Source organism: Rhea pennata, chromosome 9 (genome assembly GCF_028389875.1).
Source record: "Rhea pennata isolate bPtePen1 chromosome 9, bPtePen1.pri, whole genome shotgun sequence".
Classification (NCBI taxonomy): domain Eukaryota; kingdom Metazoa; phylum Chordata; class Aves; order Rheiformes; family Rheidae; genus Rhea; species Rhea pennata.
The window spans coordinates 7,093,001-7,115,692 of NC_084671.1; the positions used below are offsets into that span (position 1 = coordinate 7,093,001).

Consider the following 22,692-nt stretch of genomic DNA (forward strand, 5'->3'; position numbering starts at 1 on the left):
TACAGTAAGTAAATATAAGAAAATATGTGAGGCAAGGAAAATAGCACTTTTCTTTTTACAGCTTCTTAAATAAGTGCTCGCCCTTCAGTTCTCCCATCACTGGTTCTCAGAGCTGTGCACTTTGATTGTGTCGAAGGGTGTGGTCATGAGAGCAGATATAAGGAAGTTTCTAAAAACTGGTCAGCAGTTAAAGCATCTTTTAAGGAAGCCTTGAAAGCTTTGGATAGTGAAGAAACATTTGAGTTGAAGTATCTTTACTTTTTTTAAGATCCAGAAAAAATTGAAAGACTGTAGTTATGAACACTAGGTTATGCATATTGGTATTTTTTAATTATTTTTATGCATTTCAGTTTATATTTCAGTAATGCTCAAAGCTTCAAATCTGTAGGAAAAACATATCTGCGTTAAAATGAGACAGGAAGATTTGAGATTCTACCTGTATCTATAGCAATATATAACAGAAAGAAAAGCATCCACATTTACATTCCTGGAAGAAATTTGTTGGATGTTCAGAAATGTTTTAGCATATGCAAGTAGATAGAAGAGAAGTAGAGTATCAGATTTCGAAGTTTCAGCACTGCCTTGAGCTCACCTGAGACAAAACTGGGTAGGAGAGCAAGAACAAGGAAACTTCGTGTCTTAAGTACCAGAGTCATCATTAGATTACTGGGAAATTCTCTCCACTGCTGAAGACAAACCTTTCAGTTTGCATATTTTTTTATGAACTCATAAGAGAAACTGGATTTCTAAATACTGCACAGGTAACAGTGGTACAATGCGTTATATAGAGCTCAAAAGCACTTGGCTTGAGGCCGGATGACATGAAGCACGTTGGGGAAAGGGCAGGAGAACTTATTTCGTTCTGAATTCTATGTGAAAATATTATGCACAATTAACTTGATTTTCTCTGCGGTGTTCAATTACATGGTTACATGAAGAGCATTTTTCTCTATTTAGGATATGAAACTGGGTCTCAGGAGAGCTGCACTGTACGCTCAGCTGTGCCATAAACAAACTATATAGCTGTTGCAACCACAGCCTCTGCAGTTAATAGAATTAGTCGGGGATAAGGCTTTTGCAGCAGAGGGAAGACTGACAACACTTGTCCCTAGCAAATGTATCGCCTGTGCAAGGATCCCGCAGTTATCCTAGCCCGACAAGGCTGTTCCGGACTGCTTACTCCCTCCCGGAGATGGAAACGTAACGGAGGTTACGTTTATTCGACAAATCATTGATTCGGGCTAAATCTCTTCCCTTTCATGTCTGAGAACAGGAGGAGATAATGAAATAAAAAATAAAATAAGGCTAGTTTTTTAAGTATGGTTTTAATCATATTTTGGTATTTGAGGCAAGTAGTAGTGGAGAATGCATTCTCCCAACGTACTGTTGTTGATGAGCTTCCTACTTGCATCTGAAAAAAAAATGCAAAAAACAACGCAAAAACAGCAGCAAAGAGCCCAAACTTTACCAGTTTTACCTAAATTGATGGTGGTTTTATCAGTTGTTAGTGTCTCTTTGTATACTGTTATGCTGTATAAGCATCCTTCGCTTGCTGCATCTGAACTTGCATTGCTATTACAGCGGCCGTGTAGAGACCTTTGGAAAGAAAGTGCAGATTCGTGTTGATAGATAGATATCAGTCACAAATCTTCCCTTTGGAATTTGAAGTTTGGACCTTTAAAGTACAAGTCCGCAGTTCTGGTGCACGAGCTAAATACAATCACTTTTTAGGCATGTAGCCTAAAAAGAGTCCATATTTTCCTTCAAAAATAGGAAGCATTTTGAATGTGAGAATTGCAGAACATGAATTTAGCATTTTGTTTTTATGTACGTAAATAAACTACAAGGTGATGCATTTATAAAGAGAAAAAAATAATTTGATCATAACTCCCCGATAATACGTTCAAGAGAGTGAAATCTTATTTATCGATTAGATTTATCCACTGAATAGCTGTGGGAAGTTCTGCCAGACAGAAGTTCGGCACACTCAGTCCCGCTTAACCTTGACACCTGGGCTGGCCTCCTGGCCGAGGTGCAAGCAGGAGCAGGTCTGTTAACGTCCGCGGATCCGTCTTTATCGTAGCGGGAGATTTAGCCCGTCGATTTAGCGCCGGGACGCCCTGCGCTCGGTCCGCGTCCCGCCTGCTTCGCCGCGTGCCCGGTCCAGCCGCCGGCACGCCACGTGACGCCGCAGGGGGCGGAGGAGGGAAGCCCTAGCCACGCTCTGGTTTGGATCTCGTTTAAATCCTATAAATCTGGCGTTTAGTGAGGAAGTTCCCTTGGGTTTGCGAGGAATCGAGATCAAGCCGGGGTGAGGAGGAGGTTCAGGACCAGCTCCGGCGGGAGCAAGGGAAGAGACGCGGCGGGAGCCGGTGCCGGAGCGTCGGAGCGGCTCCTCCGGCGCCAGCGCGGTCGCGCGTGCAAATCTGCCAAGGAAGCCGGCAGCTCCGTAGCGGGGCCCCGTTGCGCCCGCCGCTCGCTCGCCGACGCAGCCGGGAGTCCCGCGCAGCTCGAGCGACGTTACAGGGCAGAAGTAACAAGGAAAGACCCAGGCACGTGCTGAAAGCAAGCCAGGAAGGGAAAAATATAAATAAAGAAAAACATGAAGTAGATGGTTTTGTCTATAGCAACAAAGTACGATTATAGAGGTATTTTTCTGAGCTTAAGACCTAGCTGCCGTTCGTACCTTCTGCGTCTCTCCGCCATAAGGAGTTCTAGCTCCTTTCTTTCTGACAACTTTCTAATTTTTAAATGGAAGAGGATGATTTTATAAAATTATTCATCAGATGACTATTGTGCTGTATCTTTCTAATTTGTCATTACATTTATAAGAGAAACTGTTACACAGTTACATTTTAATTTCAACATGTAAGTTTTTGATTTTAGAATTCTCTCCACTGACAGTGCTGAGGTCTGAAGATTGTTAATTATAACTCATCATTACTTTTTTTATTTTAATTAAAGACATGGAATGGGTAAAACATGTTATTGTGCCTCAGCTGACATCTGCTAGATTGATAATTCGGCACAGATTTTTCTAACTAGAGAGTCTATTTTGCATAGAAATGATCATTAAAATAACAAGGGATTGGTTATTTTGTATCTGAACCTCAAAAGGTAGTGCCTAAAAAGGTAATTTTGCTTTAATGCTCAGTCAAAAATTGAACTAATAAAGAAGAAATAGCAATGGATGCGTGGAGGTTTAGCTAGGTTTAAAGGTAAATATGTAATTGTATTTAACATGTGCACCAACAGATTCCATAGCATTGCAACCAATTTAGTGAATTATCCCAATACCTGTATTATTGCAGTATTTTACCTTAAAATCACCTCTTTCCCTTTACGGAACAGATGACTTAACTCAAAGAATGACTATTAGTATGGCGATTTGTTTTAAATTATTTGATCCATGGGGTCTACCTAACCTGATGTAAGAGGTCCTTTTTCTTTCCCACTTTTTTTCATTACCAAAGGAGAACATTTTGGCCAAAACAATAAATGAAAACATAAGCACACATTTATTAAATTTAGAGGATTTGCACTGATGTCAACTTGCAGTATGACTTTTTTTCAATGATGAACAGGTTTCCCAGACCGAAAAGCTGAAGGCATCCACAGCTTCCATGCCTCCCGCACACGTGCTACGAAAGGTCACAGATAATTTCTGCCGAATCGAGACCACAAAGAGAGAATTTATAATCGGCTTTAATGTATTTGGGAGCTAAAGTACATTAGTCCAGCATCAAAGAGAAAGATAAAAAACAGTATTAATATGGCTAGACTTTAATTATTTCAGAGCACATAATTACTCTTCAGCTAGCTGAACGAGAAGTGTGATACTTCTCTCCTCTTGAGCTCGGAAAGCCACCTACAAGCATAAAGGGGTCAGTTATGGAGATGTTAAAAATGCATTTTGTTACCTCCTTAGCATCAATTGCTGTACAAACAGAGTAAGTATTTGAATAATACTTTCAATAATGTGAAAACTGTTTTCAAATTAAATGGGTAAAGTGTTCATAAGGAGTTCCTCCGGCACACAGCTTTCCCCTAGGTTTTATAGTAAGGCTGTTCATTGCGTTTAGGAGCCGTAAAATGCAGTAATCGCTTTTCCTTCTTTTCCAGCTGACATAGGGGTCTACTTTCCCATTAGCATTAATGAGAGTTATAGGCATGTAGCAATGATGGGAGATTAAACCTTGCAGAGCCTCTTGATAAAGTAAACCACCTTTGCATCAGCATTTTAGAGGCTTCAGTCCCCTCTCCCCCTTTTTTCTTTTTTAACATTATGGTGCTTGCTTACTCTGCTGATATTCAATAATTATTTATTGTATAAACTTTAGCTAAAATTTAAGCTAGCACAATAAAGCAATGTATCTATTTGAAGGCTAGTATCTTAAAGATGATAAAACAATCTTTTTGTAATGGGTGCCTGTTTTTGTAGGTGTAATGGTCAAAGAATAAAAGGAAAGAGTGAACCTTCACCAAGTGTGAAGAGAAGCTACAGTGAAACAACAGTGGAAAGTAACTGTGGGCAAAAGACACCTTTTTGGTAGTCATAATTCTGAAAAATATATACCCTCCTTTTTTTTTCTAGTCCATTGTGTCTTAGGATCAGAATTTTCAAAATTAGGTACCTGAAAAGAATCTTAAAATTAGGGAAAAACCCTAAAGAATCAAGTGACTAGTGAATAAGCTGATAGGACTAAAGAAGTAATTCTATTTGAAGGAAACATTTAATCTACCAAAATCATAAACATTTTGTAGAATATTAGTTCAAACTTGCAGAAAATAACCAAGAATTATAACTGCTACACAATTCCAGTCCTGATTTATTTTTACTTAGGAAGGTTACCGATGTTACATTTTGTTGGATAGTTCCATAAAATTTTATTCTATTAACTCGGTAGTGATTTCGGCATGTTTATTCCTGTGTAAAGGTTCAAGACTTCAATCTTTCTTTATGATCCTGCAAACACAGCAATAATATTTAGTCAATTAAGTCTATTATCTGGAGAATCAGAAGCAAAACCCATTTCTTACTGGTTTAGAATGAGATTTATTGCTGAAACAGGGTTTCAGCTGCCTAATGCAGAGCTGCTCTAATACCACTTCCATGATTTTGGAGAACTTCTTCAGCGGCTGGACATGAAGCGTGCAGCACAGCCAAACTCACAGCCCTGCCGCTGCTTTGAGACCTTAAGGTTATACTGCTCCGGATGCTGTTTGACAGCCACGAGCACAGTAATTCTTGAGCTAATGTTTCTTCCAGGGATTGCAGAGGAATTTACAAATACAAATTAAGTTTCACAGCATACCTGTATGTATAGGAAAGGTATAGCTAGTAAGTAAGTAGTTTTGCACCTTGGGTTTGAGGACTGAGCTGTGTTCTGGTTTCTAGACCTTGTAAGTCACTGTAAATCCAAGAAGCAGTTATTCAGGGCTAAAAAATTGGCCTAAGGCATTTGGTTTATGGTATTTCAGCTGTTGCTGAAACTTAAGGAACGTGGTCCATCATATTTGCAGGTTGGAGTAAACTCACGGCACAACTGACGTCTCACTTAGCACGGTGCCTGGTGGGACTGCTGTGGAGCTCCATCAGGGATGAGTCCTCCTGCTTAGGGCATCTGGCAAGTGCGGCCCCCTTACTGCAAAGCAGATGCACAGCTGTGTGAGAAAGTATGCTTCATCTATGACAGCTTGCAAATAGTTCGGATATCCCTTTGCCAAAAGGTATCAGTGTATAATGTATATTGCTGCGTGATTATAGGGAAGATGGTTCAATCCCTGAATTTCAGAGAAACCCACAAGGATGTAAATACTAAAATTACCCAGGTTATTTTAAAGCGCTGCCTCCAGTAATGCTTCACCATAGTGTAAATTATGTATGGTATGGAATCAACCATTTGTGCTGAGATGTTTGATGCACTCTATGACTGTTGTTGAGATCTGGAACTATGACTTAGGTGAAACACGGCACACGGGCCGTCTGTTAGAAAAATATACGTAGCGTTAATTTTCTTGGTTCTATGCTAGAAAAGAAATTGTCCCTCTGTGCTGCTTTAGAGAAGTGTATGCCATTTGCCTTTGCAGATGCTACTTTGTTCTCTTCTGGAGATTAAAAAAAAAAAAAAATCAAGAGTCCATTAAAATGAATATATAAATAAATATATAGCTTTGGCTGTGTCTGGCTATCTATGGTAGAATATTAACATTGCTCTCTTCCTGTACACTATGATGAAAATTCACCATGAAATTATTGTTATTACTATGCATGCATCTTTTACTTTTCTAGCTATACGTATTCTTTTTCAGAAGTAAAGTTGCTATGGTGTGAGAATGATGGGCAGCAAGTCATTTGAATATGTGCATTCAGATAGGATCACGTTAGCCAGCTATCGTATATTGTAACGATTGCATTCAGCGTTCCCTTTAGGAAAAGTTACTGCATCCACCAAGGTTCTGTACTAAACAGAACAATTGTTTGCAGTGGTGACTGTAAAATACTCTTGTTTAATTTCTCATGTGTAATTCTAGTTTTATGCACTTACAATGAGTTTAAAACTACACTCCTGACTGATGTAGTAATTAAGGTGTTCAGCTGTGGCTTTCAATAATATGGTTCACTTCCTAAATTTACAGTTAAAATCTCACAATACCGCCTGGGTTATTTGTGTTTCTCAAATCCATGTACCTGGTACAAACATCTTCTGATTTTTTTTTTTAATGCACCAAATACATAGTATTCTGCTTAGAAACTCTACATTTGATGTTGAATGACTAATATCTTGTAAAATAACAGAATTAGCTAGAGCTTTTAAAATACAAATGTTTTAATACTCCTTCATTGTGCTTTAGAGTTAATGCATGCCTTTGCCTACATCTACTGCAAATATCAACACATACCGTTCATCTCTTTTTGTTGTTGTTGTTTGTCTATTGTTATTTTATGCATGAGAAGGTTCTTGTTTTCTACTCTATGCTTGGCTGGCCTTTTTTTTTTTTTTTTTTCTTAGTCCTGTGTTTGTACTGATTGCTTTTTTGCATGCAAATTACAGAATGTCATGGAAATGAGAAAGCTCTGAAAAAAAGGGAAAGATAATGCTGAGTTTCAACTGTCTTTTATTTGTGCGTAAGTGTGTAAAATATCTGACAAAAATATTTTCAGTATGACCTTTGACTTTCCTTCTGGTGTGTATTTTTATTACTTGCTAAAGGAGCAGGCATTCTTCCCATTGGAAAATATGATGAACCTATAATGCTTGTTAATAATATAGGTGCTGGGCATGAAAGATTTTTGTCTTGCAATTCATTTACAGAAATAATGAATTATGATATTGTCTGTCCTGCCCAAGCTAAAATTGAAATTCCATACTCAGTGCAACTTTTGTGTACTTTGGGTGAAACCCTAGTCCCATTGAAATCAATAGCAAAATCATTGCCTTCAGTTGGCCTAGGATTTCACTCTTGTTTCTAGTTTACATATTTCATATTTCTTTACAAGTATCTCAGCAGGTAGTCAAAGGTTTTAAGGGAAACCACAATTCTATTTAAAATAAATGTAATGAGTGTGTCCAAGAAAAAAACTAAAGTGTATGCTTATCTTTGTAAAGCATGAGCTTAAATGGTTGAACTTAGAAATGTGAATTAGCAATTCATGGAAAACTTTCTTTTAACCAACTGTTGAGACCTTGATTAGCCACCTTATCGCTCAAACACAAGAGAGAATTTGGCACTCTTTGTCTCTGCTATTTCTAATAACAAAATACAATTAAATTAAGTGGATAAATATGGTTTATCATGGGTATGCTTTTAGTAAACAAAGCTTTGATTCTTCATTTAAATACAATAAAGCACTGGGCACTCTTTGATTCTTGTGCTAGATGTTTCTAATAGCCATACCCCCTAGGGAAGGGGTGGTTATAAACTATGATTTCCCTCTCTGCAAATGTTTTTCTTGAAACATCCACGGGAATATAATATTCACTGTTTTTTTCCTCAGTCTTGTATATTCTTGAATTGTCTTTTTTTTCCTCCATTTTCTCCGTTCTTAATCCTAGGTCCCCTTACAAAGAAACAGACAGATGATTTAGGTGATAATGACGGTGCTGAAGATGAAGGTATTTTTTGCCGCCAAACTGATTTGCATGACAAGGATCCCTGCCAATCTTTTTTCTCCCCTCTTTTTTTGACTTCTTGTCTTCTTTTGAAGAGTTTTTTTTTAATTCCCATTTTTGATGTGTTTTGTCTTCTTGCTTGTTGTTATACCTATCTATATATATATATTTTTAATTTTTTAAAAGAAAGAATGTTGTTAAGTTCTACGTTTTTATACAAAACAGTAACAATATTTAAAGAGAGTTTTTTGTTTTCTTGAAATGAACTTTTGATATGTTGCATCCCACCTTTTGACTGAATTTTGTCCATACTCTTTGAACTAACACTCTTTTAAAGTTTCTCTGTACACCTTTTTGCATGTTTTCTAACCCTATGTATTTCACCAAGTACAAAGATGTTTCTTTTTTTCCACTGACTGATCTCAGTTTGATAGACGTATAAACTGTTGCCTTTATAAAAGGGAAAATACAAAACCTCTTAAAGTGTCTCTTAAGCAACTGAATTTCCCCAGATACGAAACCTTCGCCTCTTACGTTGCCACGAACAAATATGAATAAATGTCAGCCCTGGGCACCATCCGGTGATAACGGACGTGGCCTAGGTGGTGGGACTCTGTGCAGCACCTTCAGCGTCGGTGGAGCTACACTGGCATCATCCAAATGAATCTGGCCCGGTCTCTTTTCTGCAGCAGCGGCACGTAAAGATGCCCATCTGCTTGTGTTGATCCCTAGAAACCATTACTAACCAGTAAAAGCTGAAGTTTGAAATGACATGCACGTTATTTTATGATTAACGTTCATTGATCATATAAGCTATGTAGGATTTTTTCTTTTCCTTCTCTCTCTCTTTTTTCTTTTTTTTTTTTTTTTTTTTGTCAGAGCAATGGAAAAGATAACATGATGCTCTTTCTCCTGAGCAGTCTCATCCTTTCAGGCTGATACATTTCAAAATTCTGAATCTTAAACACATAGATTATATATTTTATGGTCAACGAGTAAAACAAATTGCTATGTAAAACTGTGTGAGTTGCTACTTGCTTCTCTGTTAATATATGGGCATTTCGGCGGATATTAAGAGAAAGCTTAACTTGTAAACTGTAAGGCTCATAATTTTTGTCATACAGTACACTATCTGCTTTAGTCAAACTGAAAGTTGTGGTACTGTCATGAAAGATGTAGGAAGACAAATACGAGCATTTAACTAGTTAACCAACATGTGAGCATTGAGTTTACAAATAGGCCCACAAATTTCTATACTTACTTTTTAATCTTAACCATCAGGAGATGGTTAAATGTGAAAATTAAGCATTTAATGAAAGCTGACCACTTGGTTCAATATTTGAGAGAACATCAATTTGAAAACCTCCTTTGAAAGCTCTCATACTGTTCAGGGATGAGTAGAGATATGGTGTTAATCACAGATCTGCTTAGCTTTTTGAGGCAAAGTCATTTTAAACATTAGCTCATAAGAAAAATATAGCAAAGGACATTCTTGTGAATTCTCTAAGACCTGTGAATTAGGCAATATAAAACAAAGTCTGACTTGTTTTAACAATATCTTTTAAGAAATGGTTTGAGATCTGGGTTATTCATCCAGCAGACCTTAATGGCTCTCCTAATTTGCTGTGTAATTGCCAAGACAGATGCTAATGGCTTAACATTTGTTGAGTCAGTTGCTGCTTAGACACGTTTAAGAGCGACTACTCAGTTTGCTAAAACTCAGCAGAGTGGTTGCTAGCAGAAGGCAGTTTAGCACGTAGCAGGGGGCGGGAGTAGTGATCTCCGTCCTAGGAGGACAAGGGTCCGTGTCATAAAAGAAAAAACGCATCTCCCGTGGTGACAGTTATTTTAGAGAGAAAGAACTGTAAGGATGCCGCAGTGAAACTAGAAGGGAAAAAAAATGCATTTACAACATTAATAAAACTCCAATTTGTAGGCCTGGGATTAATTCTCTCTGGCATACAGGTGACAGTTTTGTTCTCCTTCTCCATGCCAGCGGAAGAACACAGGCAGTAATTAGACTTTGCTGCTTCTGAGAGTCACGAAGAGTCAGGACAAATTTAAGTTTTTATGTTTGTAGGCAGTGTGAAGGCTGCTTAAAGGTCTGCGGGGTTAGTAGAAGCCCAGTATGCTGACCAGGATCAGACAACCTGCGTCTTCTGACCTGGGCTCCTCCTGTGAAGCTCTAGCCTGTGTTACACGGGCAGAATTGAAAAGTTCAAAAACTTCAGGTCATGTGTGTTTGGTACAGATGCAGGCAAAGAGACAGGAAAAGGAGAAAGCCCTCTCAGCTGTCAAGATTTCTGCTAACCTGCCTATCAAACCTGTCACCTTTTGACTGCCCACTTTTGCAGGATGATAGCTTTTAGTTGATACAAATATAAACTGAATGAATTATGCAGCTAATATATCTCTAATATATTAGGGATAGCGGGCTGTATATGGTGAGAAAGGGCCAAGTGCAGCATCTGTGCTATGTAAACAGATGTCCAGTAATTCCCAAGTGCCCAGGATGCTCTGTATGTTTTTTTTTAGAGGCTCAGAGCTCCCACATTCGTTCCTTATAATATGCTTTGCCTGAAGAAAGCGTAGCAGCTACCTGGCTCAAGTGCCTAGAGAGTATTCTGTATTGTGTCACTCAGACTTTGATTAGAAGATTTCATTTCAAAATGCTGCTCAATAATTCTTTTCCCATGTCGCTACCATAGCACTGCAGTCCAAACCTTGCCAGCCCAGCAACTGGAATCAGTAATCAAACATGGATCTCTGGCATGTGCTGCAACCAGTAGACCAGGGTTAATGAGATCATTTTTCATTTTTGTTTTCAAAAGACCCAAAGGCAGTAGTGCACATTACCAGCTAATGATCTGCAAATTTGCAGTTTAAAAAATGAAGGTGTTTTCAAACTCTATGACTGGAAAATGTGCGCAAAGTCAGAAAATATATAAATGTCTTTTTTATTTCCCTGAGACTGTTGGCAGACTTATTTTTGTGTAACCCTTTGGAGTCCACGCTTGAAAATTGCTTACCTATTTTTCAAATTGAACTACCTGCAAACAGTAAGCATTAGACTTCCCTTTTTTATAGCAGCAGTGCATTTGCCTATTTGCTGACATACAGCTAAACAATATCTAATATAGATGCAAAATTTAACTTCAAGTGGCTCAGCAGACAGATAAGCTGCCTGTTCTCCATATGCGCATACAGTCCAGAAACCAGGTTTAATTTAAAAATTAAAATCTTTTAGTATTTTTATTACAATCCTAATTCTTGTAAGTTAAATAATTAACTTCATTTAATTTGTATATAGCAAAAGTTGTGACTCTTTGTGACTCTTTGTGCACCCTTAGTTCCTGTATGCTAAACATGCATGACTGAAATAACATGCAACACCAATCATTAATCAGCCACTGTGCTCGCGGATCAGAACTGGATTTCTGGGTAGGACACATCCATGAAGAGCTGTTCTCAGCCAGGTTCTTCTCATCCACCGTTCTGTCACACACACCTCACCTAGCACATCAATCTGCCAGGGTTAGATCCTTACGTAGCCCCCAATGCTATCTGAGCAGCTCTCAGTTTGTAACGTATTCGGTCTCCTAACAGCCCCCTGAGCTAGGGGAAAGTTGTTATTCCACTTTTAGCAATGAGGAGTTTGGACACTGAGTACGAGGAATGCAGACACCATGGCCACAGCAGAGCAAGGAACAGAAAGCATGTGCCTCCCGCACTGGAACTGCTGAATTGCTAGATATTTCTACTCTTCCCTGTTCCACCTCAATCTTTTCTGAGAATTAGGGCAATCAGCAGATGTTGCTGTTTGTTCGCAGGCTGTTACTGTGTGATCATGCTGATCATTTAGTCTGATGCTCCGTTTTATATGGACTGTTGGACTTCATTGAATGTTTAAAATTCAATGAACCAGAGCATGTTTAAAATCAAAAAAGAAAATGAACGAAGTCCAGTTTTGAATTTTAAATTGCTAATGATGTAGAATCCACCTGCAAATCCCCTCTCATATTTAACAGACTGTAGCTCCGTGGGTGCAAGCAAAGAAGCACATTTCAGAACCGACGATCTTCTCCGGAAAATCCTGTCACTTGATTAGTATTAAAATAGATTGCTAACTTTAGCATTTCATCTGTTTTCAACTGTCATGGTAAGAAATGGGGAGAGAAACAGTCTTTCAGTTTGGCACTAGCTGTACGTTTTTGGACTTCAGAGGTCAGTAAATAGCAGAAAGTGTTTGTCTACCTCGCAAGGCAACCACATGCTCCAGCCTTAATTATAGCCTCTAATGAGTTCCAACTGGGCTGGAGTAATGCAACTGTTGCCACTTAAGATAAAGTCATTGACTGATACACATAGATGTATTCACATGTTTGCTGTTCATGCTGTTGCCCATTCACTATGTCTATGCTTCCAGCCCCCAAACAGTACAAATTCCAATTTCATTTGCACATTAAATTTTTCAGTTTATATTTTCCCTTTAGACTGAGAACTTTAGATTGTGATGATTTTTTACAGTGATGTTAACACTTGAAAACATTCATAATACAAATTCTGACACATTTAATTTAAGCACCTCTTTGGGGCTCCATTATACTTCTACTGCTACCAGGTATTGCTCATACAGTGAAGAGCCTGTCAGCTTTTGCTGACATATTCATGAATATGACTTATGTTCATATTTTAATAGTCTAAAATTACTGCCTCCTTGGCTGTTGAGGTCCCACTCTAATTCAAACCTGCTCCAGATGCTTTTCTGTAAAAGAAAGTTCCATCACTTTGCATTTTATTATTTTATAATATACTTCCATGTAGTTCTCCATCAGGATCTCAAAGCCCTTTCTCTCAGACAAGGGCAGCCAGGTGTTCAAAAATGCACAAAATGATCCATTGGTTTGACAGATGCAAAAAAGGAGATAATTCTGTTTAGCTGAAACTTGATTGCAGCTGATTGTATTTACTTAAAAAAAAAAAAAAAAAAAAAGTATGTATTTTAAATAAATGAAGCTTGCCCAAAACTTCCCTGCTACTTCCAATGGAAGTTCAGTAGGCACTTCAGTAGTTTCAGGACATCTGGCATTATATCGCATATTAAAAAATGTGGCATTAATGGAAATCTACATATTAGCCATGATAAGGGCACTGACATTAAAATAGCAGTGCATATATGAGATTTGAACTGAAAGGTCAAATACTTTAAAAAGAGTCTTAAGTCATTAAAAGAGCTGCATTGATTGTTACCATGCTCTACTTAAATGTTTTAGGAAGAAAGATTATGGAATATCTACACTTTGGTCCACCTAATGTTCTATATAAGGAACACACACATTTGAGAGTAACCAATCTAAAAAGTTTTCTACTGTTTCAGTAATGTTTCATGTTCAAAAAACAAAACTGAGTCAATACTCTACATCAAAACATCACAATTTTCTATAGTATCAAAAGCTATTTGGAAAAGCAATGCTCACAACATTGGTGCTAAACTGATTATATTTTTGTGCTAAGTTGTCTCTAGGTAGGCTTTCTTCCTCACGTGTTTTAGTTCTTCCCTGCAAATTATACTTGTTAAGTTACATGGCGAATTCACATCAGCTTGAGATGACTGAAGCTATAATTATGTTTTGTTACGTACGACGATTGTGGCTGGTAGTCACAGTCAAACTTGGTTCCCTGTTGCGTGTTGTAACCAATGTAGAATAAAAGACAGTCCTATTCCTAAATTGCCTGAAATGTGAATAAGATGAGACATAAAAAGCAGATGCAACAAATATCAGAAAGGTACAGAACAGAGGAGATGATGGAAACTGTAATAAGAAAGATCATGTATGTGTCACATAAATAAGATCTGCCATACAGTAAGGCCTACTTAGCTGTTATGAACTAGCAATTTAAAGCCAAACAAATCACAGCACTCAAAACTTGTGTGTGAATAAAACAGAACAGAGAGGGTTGAATCTGAGAAGGATTTTGCACAGCACTATCCCATTCATATATCTTTGAAATTGCTCACGTTTCTGCCTTTTTTTTTTTTTTTAAGTAAAACCACACTTAATAAAAGATAATCAAGTAAGTATACAATAAATCAGTATGTAAGTCTACATTGGCAGAAATGTCGCATTTGTGCCCCAGCTCTTCAGGCTTATTCAGCATGAGCTACTTAGATGAATAAACTATTCATCAGCGTGAGAAAATGTTACTACAGTTTAGGGAGACCACTCCAGCACATGAGCACAAAGGACCAAGACCAGACTGAAGGCTGAAAATGAAACAAATTATCAAATAATTTAGGGTCAGATTTTGAAACGCAGTTAGAAGGAGCTGAGTGCCAAAATCTAATTTATTTTCTTTGGGAGTTGACACTTAACTCCAATAAATGGTTTTGAAAAAACACATCTGTCTGTCACTTTTTTACCAGTACAGTATTTCACCTCACAAAGCGTTATCTAGCACTTTCTCCATTTTAATTTAGAAGGATGACAGAGTTACTGTCTTTCAAGTAGGAAACAGTCCTTGATTATGGTGTCGTTTTTTGCTGTGGTCTACTTTTTTGCTATCTTCATTGGATCATCTTATTTCTAGTTATTAACACGCACCATAGTTAAACAGTCCTCTCCCAGCTGAGTATCTGCACCTTTCCAATATTCCTAGTGTATCGTTTTTGTTGATAATGAAAGCACTGACTGTAAGACTGGACCTCAAAATGCAGCTATCTCTATTCTTTCTCTTTTCTAGATAAAGCTGCACTTCACAGGAAGATCTGCATAGCTTCTGTATAATCCGTAGCACAAAGTCACAGTAGCTTTAGTTGAATTTTGCATGACTGCAATAACCTCAGTGAGGTCTCCGGGAGTAGATTACAGCCCGTGCCACAGAGAAGCACCACCTCTCTGCTCTACCCGGGGTTTCTCTTAAGGCTGATGCCTTTGGCAAAGCGGCATAGGGGAGAGTCATACTGCATCTCGTCTGGTCTGACATGGCACAAAGGAAGAGCTGAAAAATAATCTTTATTTAGCTGGCTATAATTCTGACAAGTCTATTATTAATGGGAAATAGCAAAAGTATAATATAGACAGAACATAGTCAGAGCATGACTTCTTTATATGTCAGATTTTACTCATGAATGCGTGCTTCTTTTCTCAGATAGATAAAAGACACTCATTCTTTTCTAAATATCCCAATCTTATTTTCCAGATAAACAGGCCAGTACTACCAACATTTCATTACTGTTCACAGTTGGTGCTCTGTAATTCTATGTAATTTTAATTAAAGAAGAATTCTGAGACAGTCTCCCCCTGTGCTACCTTCAAGCATACAATTAACTATGTACAATTTCTGCTGGGAACAGTCACACAGTGATTTCAGATTAATAATTTATTATTGCTTCCATATTTGTATCCAAAAAAAAAGCCAATGATGCATAGACTATGAACAAACCATCCACTGAAAACACTATGTGAATTTGAAAAGACTTTTGCCACAGTGTAGATTTTAAACCTCAGGAGCTCATAAGTCTATCCTATAGAAAATGAAGATAAATAATCTTCTTAGCTTTACACCTTGGAAATTGCATGTTGGAAAGCCCTTACTGTATGCTTGAGCGAGGAAAGCAATACAAGCAATTTCATGCACAACCCTTCATCATCCTTTTGGTTTTGAATAAATGATTGTTCTAGTACTCCCAATATTGAAGATCCAATTTCTGATCCTGACTGTTCTGGCATTTTCTTCAAAATAGAATCAATATCAAAATAATAATAGCAGCTGCCTTTCTATGAGCAGACCCATCGGTGCTGTTCTTTCTCACCAAACACAAAAAGCAAGGTTTTAATGTAACTGCCCTCACCTAGTTGTCTTTACAGGGCTTCAGAAATATTGCAACCACCGTTGCAGAGAGCTTACCTGAAAGCGGCTGAACTAAGGGTCCTCCAGTCAAAGGCATAAACAATATATCTGAGGTCTTTTCAAACACTGAAGTGGGTATTCAAGGGAAGTCACCTGAATACTGCTGTACTGACAAAAAAATCTTCTTCAGACCAGAATACTCAGTGCAGTTCCCAGCTGTGTCAGCAGTGGAAAGTAGTTGGATACCTAGTAAATTAGATCAAAATATAAATGAATCCAGATGTAAAATAAAAGTCTAAAATTAACTCTTAGCTGATTTCTTTCCACTCCAACACAAAGAACCTGTTAACGTTTGCTATCCCAGCAGTCCCGAGTTTACTATCTGTTGCTTTGTGAGGGACTGCTACTTGGGGAGGACTTTTGGAGGCCTTGTGCTCTGGTGGAGCACTGGTGAATCACATTCGCACTCAACGTAGACATTCAATATTTTGTCAAGAGTAAATGTAGCCATTTGCAAATCCGGCTATTTAGGGAGATGCACAAATACATGTCTTTACTAAAAAGTTACGAAAAACAGGATGTCATGTGTCTCATTTTGTAGTCTGAGAACATAGTGGAGCTTCTAGAGGGATTTTTAAATGGGTGCTAAGAGATACTTGAGTTCAGCGTCACATTCAACAGTTTTTTTTTTTTTTTTTTTTTTTGAAACTGCCCCCCATTTGTTTGAATAATGCTGAGAAGGGATTTGGAAGCATCATTGCAGGCAGTTATTTTTGCAGGTAGACAGAGGCACACAGTCCCTCTCACAACTTAGTAAAATAGGAAGCACCTACTCTCCTTAAACTTCGGGCCACCCTGGTTACAGAACAATACCCCTTTGAGGCCTAGGTGTTAAACAGCCTCAAAGTCATTTATCCACCCTTTGTGTAAAGTCGTGATCATATTGGATCAAAGAGCATGTCAGCAACTTGCATAGGAGGACAAATCTTATTATTTAGCTTAATTAAGTGAAATGCCTTTAGCTGTGTGCACAGAGAGATGGGCTGAGCCTTTCAGAAGCATTCAGGCTTTGCCTAGATGAGGTCACACTGACATTAGTAGCTATTTTGTGTTGAATTCAGCAGGAACAGAATCAGACCGCTGACCCATTGCATCTGAGCAATCATGTTACCATTTCAATTTTTTTTCTGCATTTTTGAGGCCATCAGGTGTTTCAAAAATACGAACTTCAGTTACAAACAAGCCACAAAAAGACACTGATGCCCAACCCCCTCATTTCTTTATTTAATAAATGTTGCTTGAGAAACACTTCAAGAAAAATAATCCTACTAAAAATATATTAAAATATTGCATGTATCCTTTTTGGTACTTTCTCAAGTTAAAATGTGTCTTAATATTTTTTCCAGACATTCGGGACAGTGGGGGACCTAAGCCTGTGATGGTGTATATTCACGGAGGGTCCTACATGGAAGGCACTGGAAATTTATATGATGGCAGTGTTCTAGCAAGTTATGGGAATGTGATAGTCATCACAGTCAACTATCGCCTTGGGGTACTTGGTAAGAAGCTTTCAGCTTTCCATTAATCCCTGCTATCTGCAATGCAATTCATGTTACACATGAGAATGTTTTTATTTTTAGTGGAGTTTTTTTGGGTTTTTTTTTTTTTTTTTTTTTTTTTTTTGGGGGGTTTTCTTGGATTTATGAATCTGTTTTGTCAAATGGAAGGTTTGTATTCTGGGGATGAGATATAAAGGCATTGCGAGTATTATCTGGAAGAACCTGCTGTTCTGCTCTGCATTTAGTGATATGAAACAGCTGTTCCCATTGCTGAGCTGTTGAGACAGAGAGGTTCTTTCTGTGAATAACATGGTGAGGCCATATTTCATAGATAGGTAAATTAGGTTTAATGTTAACTCATAGATAATAGATTTTTATGTTGGTTGAAATAGATTGTTTTTCTGTATTATCATGATTTTCTATATTGCAAGAAAGCAAAGAAGGTTATGACAAAATTAATTATTTAGGGTTGTAGTTTTTACCTGTCTGTTTTGAGTTTCGTTATTGTTTTAGAAAGTGTTATGGGTATAATTTAAATATCTGATATTTCTTTCCTGGGCCAATTTAGAGCATGAATGAAGAGTTACCTTTCACTGGCTTTGTTTGGGCGAATAGCATATGCTGATGTTGTTGGTAGACTCGTGTGGTATCTCTCTAGTAGCTTGTATTGCCAAAAAGATTACACTTCTGCTATTTGTTCAGCGTGGTCGCATTTATGATATGTTTGACAGCTCTCGAGATAATGATACACTTGTTTGTGTTTTCTTCTGCACATTCTGTTGAAATGTTGCATGCTGAAACTCGTGACAGCGGGAATTCAGTGCTAGAATATTACAGAATTCAGCCCGACGTAGGTATCTCCATTACGGCGTTCCCTGTAGCATCTGCAGGGGCTTGGTGAACCAGCTGTCACTCCCAGCAGTGAGCCAGTTCTGAAGACCGGGAGGTTTTGTTTTCCACTTGTGGGCATTAGCAATGGTTGGGATTTTGGTTTTCTTATATATGGTCATTTTATTTCAGCAGTGTTCTGTTTCTATACATTTTGAATTCAGATCGCATGATCCTCAAATTCACTGGTTCTGGTTGGCTCATCTGGGTAATTTGGATCCATCAGTTTTGTTTTTATTAAAAATTTAATGTATTTGACTTTTTATTGGAGTGGATTTCGACTTTAGATTTTGAATTTTAGTCTATTGTAGTTGTGTTTTATCTGGGGCTGAATCATTTCCAGAGCAATCATAATTATTTTTTACTGGAGTTTTATTTCACTGGGGTCCAGTTCGAAGTTTCATTTGTGATGTACTTCTTTCAGCAAAGCAATCCTGATATTTTGTACACTTCTCTCCCTCCTCCTGTCTTCTAATATATACAGTGACCTCAAGTCCTGAGCACATGTTAGTGCAGCAGGTAATAATATGTGCCTCTAATCAATATTTTATTTTTTAAACTTTAATACTTATTTTATATTTTATGTTCGGTGATACAGTATCCATTATCTGAAAGCATTGTTTATTTGTGTAAATTATTAAGGCTAATTCCTACATGAGCTTGCAGTTGCAGTGTTTGGAAGTGCAAGTTGCTTGAAAGATGAAAATTAATTCACTGTGGTTGATGACCATGGCTTTTTCACTTGTAGTTTTAACACTGATCCCTGAGGTAACCAGCCAGCAACGTCCTCCTGAGCCTGGGAGCATTTCATTTGCACTCGTGCTTTTGTGGTCCTTTGGACTGTGTGGTCTTTACAGAGCCTCAAGGGGCGAAGAACTAATTTTTGTTTGAGTGGAACCTATTATAGTAATACCTCTAAAACTCACTGCAGAATCCAGTGGTTGGTATGAATTCCTGAAATTACTTTCAAGTGAACTTTGCAAACTAATCCTGTATCAGGCTGTCAAGAGTTTTTTCAGTAAAATAAATGCAGCTTTTTAAGTCATTCGTGTATTTTGGTACAATGCCACTGTCATACATTAAGTAAATAACGATGAGCTATCACTAAATAGGCACTGCAGAAGTACACCAGTAATCAAACCCAAGAATTTGCACACTTTGCATTTTGTTTTTCTGCCTTTCAACTTTATGTCTCCTGGTCTTAGGATAACGATGTAAGAGGCATGGTATCCTCAAAGCACAAGTTTTGTATAATCATAGTAGACACAACTTTTCTTTTTGCTGTTTTGAAAGTGTTGTTGAGCCCCGTACAGCAGAACATTACCCTCTGCTGTCACATTAGGCCTTGTGGTTGTGCAAACGCGTAGCCAAGAAATTGTCAGCATCCTTTACTTGAATCACATCCCGTAAGGTGAGAGGTTGTGCTTCACTGGCCATTGCCGGTGGGAGGACGAGATCTCACTTCACGGCTGCGTAAAACGCCTGAGTGTGCAGGAGATGTAACACAGGGATTTTTTTTCACACATGAGAAGATGTAAGGGACAAACTAAGGCTTATCTTCTCACTTTCCTACAACCTTTGTCGCTCTGGGTTTCTTGTGTCCGTCTCTGTGGATATATATCTAAATATAGACAATCTGTGCATGTCCTAGGAGCTTTGCTGCTGTTTTACCAAGATTCACACTGTGAAATTTCTTAACAAGGAGGCCAGTTAAATAAATGTTTAGAGTTGTTTTTCAACTTTAGATAAACTTTTTCATCCAGACCAATAGTGATGGGGAGCAAGGATGTGCTACAATGTTAGATTCTTTGCAATGCTGTTTTAAGTCAATAGTAAAAGGCTTTTAGTGCAATGGAAGTTGTTTTTCTGTTTATTCTGAGCTGAGACACTCTTTGTCCTTTAGATTTGCTGCGGTTGAGGACCTACGTTTTACGGAGATGCTTGGCTAAAATGTTAGCAACCACTTAAAAGCGAAATCTTTTTGATAAAGGGAAAACAAAGATAAAAATGAAGTATGGAGAAACTACACTTAAAGCACACCAAAAAGAAAAAAAACCAAGAGTTTCTTAGCACAATTTTGTCTTTGTCTGAAAAATGTCTGAGAATGAGAGATGATGATGTATGAGTCAGAACGATTTTGGAGTAGCTGCCCATATCAGGAGCCTAATTCCACTCTAATTGACTGGAAGGTATTGTCTTGTCCTGTTTTGTTTGCTTCTACTTCTAAGTAGAATAGAATAGAATCACTTTTTTTTCCCCCCCAGTCCTTGCAAATTAGATCTGAAATTTTCAGTGTTGATCTGGTTTGTCAAAATGACTGATCTTTATTTTGGTAATTATTTATTTTGTATTCTTCCCATCAGATATATTTTCTTGACTTGTTCCTCTCCTTGTTTTGCCATGATAGTTATAATTTTTTTTTTATAGTGAAAGTGTTAAACAGAGGATATCTTTTAAACTCATCTAGGTAATTAGACATAGCTGTTCCAAAAATTGCTTCATGGTAGATTTAAAAAGTTTTAGTTAATTACGTAAAGATATTTTGTTGTATTAGTGTCCTGTGTCACTTAATCATTTTATCATGCCTTATTCTGCAACCTTGAGTTGAGTTGTATTTCCTTGTGAGAGTAGGCCTCTTCCCTTTAATAGAGCTAACCATCGTCCGTTAATGTCATAGTGACTATTCAGTTTAATAACGAGGGCATAAGAAGGTTTAAGTTATTTAGACATCAAAGGGGATAAAAAAAATATACTAAGATTCTTTTTTCCTATGTTGCTGAGACTGTGGCGTTTTCTTTTATAGTTCACAATTTAATATCCAGTAAAACTGGAAAAATGTTTGATCATTAGTGTCAGTGACAAGCACATCCATTATCTTTTTATGAAACCTTAAAGGTCCTGTCAGGAGGTGGCATTTTATTCTGGCTTTGCTGTTCCACCAAAGGGTCTCTGATGAGCTTTCTTCTATTCTCCATTTCCTAGTATATTTGAATAAAAGTGATAGATGAATATAAGATTATATATTATTGCTTAATTAAAAGTACATTAAATTGAAAGTAAAGATGGGAAATTAATAGCAAAACACATCAAAATGCTGCAGTCAGAAATCATTCATTTAAGCTTTCTGAACTGGGAGAACGTGCAGGGAATATAATTCATAAACACTCTTGGGGACCCTTGACAGCTGCATAACCAGTCTCCTATAGATATAGAAACATTAAGTTGTTGATGAATGAAATTTTAGCATTTTGAGGTTATGCTGTAGGGAAAGCATCTGGAAGGTGCTATCTGAAGACCACCCTATCCTTGGGTATCGCTGTTTCTCTGTCTGGAGCTCCCCAAGTGAACTTGATGTTGGATAAATTCAAGAGGTTAAGATAGAGGGAGCACTGCAGTTATCTATTACCTCTGGCAAAGTACTTCCCAGGTCTAATTTACAGGTATCTACAATTCTAAAGATGTATTAGACAACTCTTATTTAATATAGCAAGTAACCTCAGGACCACTAGTTCACAGGAGACTCAAGCGCTGCTCACCTAGATTTAGTGTCCTCATTTCATAGGTCTGTTAGGCGAATTAGCATTCGGATCTGCGTCCCACTGCAATTAGCGACGTTTTACTGGCTTTTTAGTGCGGCAGTGCTAGCCAAAGGGAGGCACACGCGCGGCGGAGCCGGGCAGGAGGACTGCCACACTGGAGTCGGTGTCATCAAAATGACAAAATGGACTTAGAGTAAACAATAGGATGTTGACTGGGTACGTTTAAAGGGTCAACTGCAGTGCACAGCAGGCAAGATATTTATGAAATGGGAACCTTGAATATATAGTGCACTTTTAAAATGAACCATTTCTTTTCTATTTGTGTTTTTTCTAGCACAGCAAATTGACATTATCCATCTGTTTAGATAGATGGATACATATACCAGCTTCTCTCTTTTCTAGGGCACAAAGACAACTTTTTTTTTTAACCACTGAACAAGTTTCTATCTTGGTACAGGTACATTTTAAATACCTTTTTTCCCAGTGTTTGTCACTAGACTTATTTTTTGGTAAACAGAAAAATAACAAATAACAAACTTAAAAACTATTTGTTTTGACATAAGAGTAGTTTGTGTCATTTCTGTAAAGCGGAATTTCTTTGGGTAAGATAAATTCCTTGATCAATATTTAATCATATAATAAAAATATTTCAGTTTTGCCAAATAACAGATTTCTCTTTGAGAGCATAATAAACTTCAACTTGATATTATTTGCAAGACAGAAAAGAGATGTTCAGTGCAG

At 37.7% G+C, this 22,692-nt stretch overlaps 1 protein-coding gene across 2 annotated transcripts in view; it reads left to right on the forward strand.

The window, feature by feature from the left end:
* The window catches only part of NLGN1 (neuroligin 1), a 302,240-nt gene that overhangs the window by 90,795 nt on the left and 188,753 nt on the right, over positions 1-22,692 (forward strand). The window contains exons 2-3 of one of the 2 annotated variants that reach the window (XM_062582366.1): positions 8,058-8,117; positions 17,372-17,524. In XM_062582366.1, the coding sequence (XP_062438350.1) occupies positions 8,058-8,117; positions 17,372-17,524 (213 nt within the window). The remainder of the gene's footprint in view (positions 1-8,057; positions 8,118-17,371; positions 17,525-22,692) is intronic. The other variant, XM_062582367.1, reaches the window with a different exon arrangement.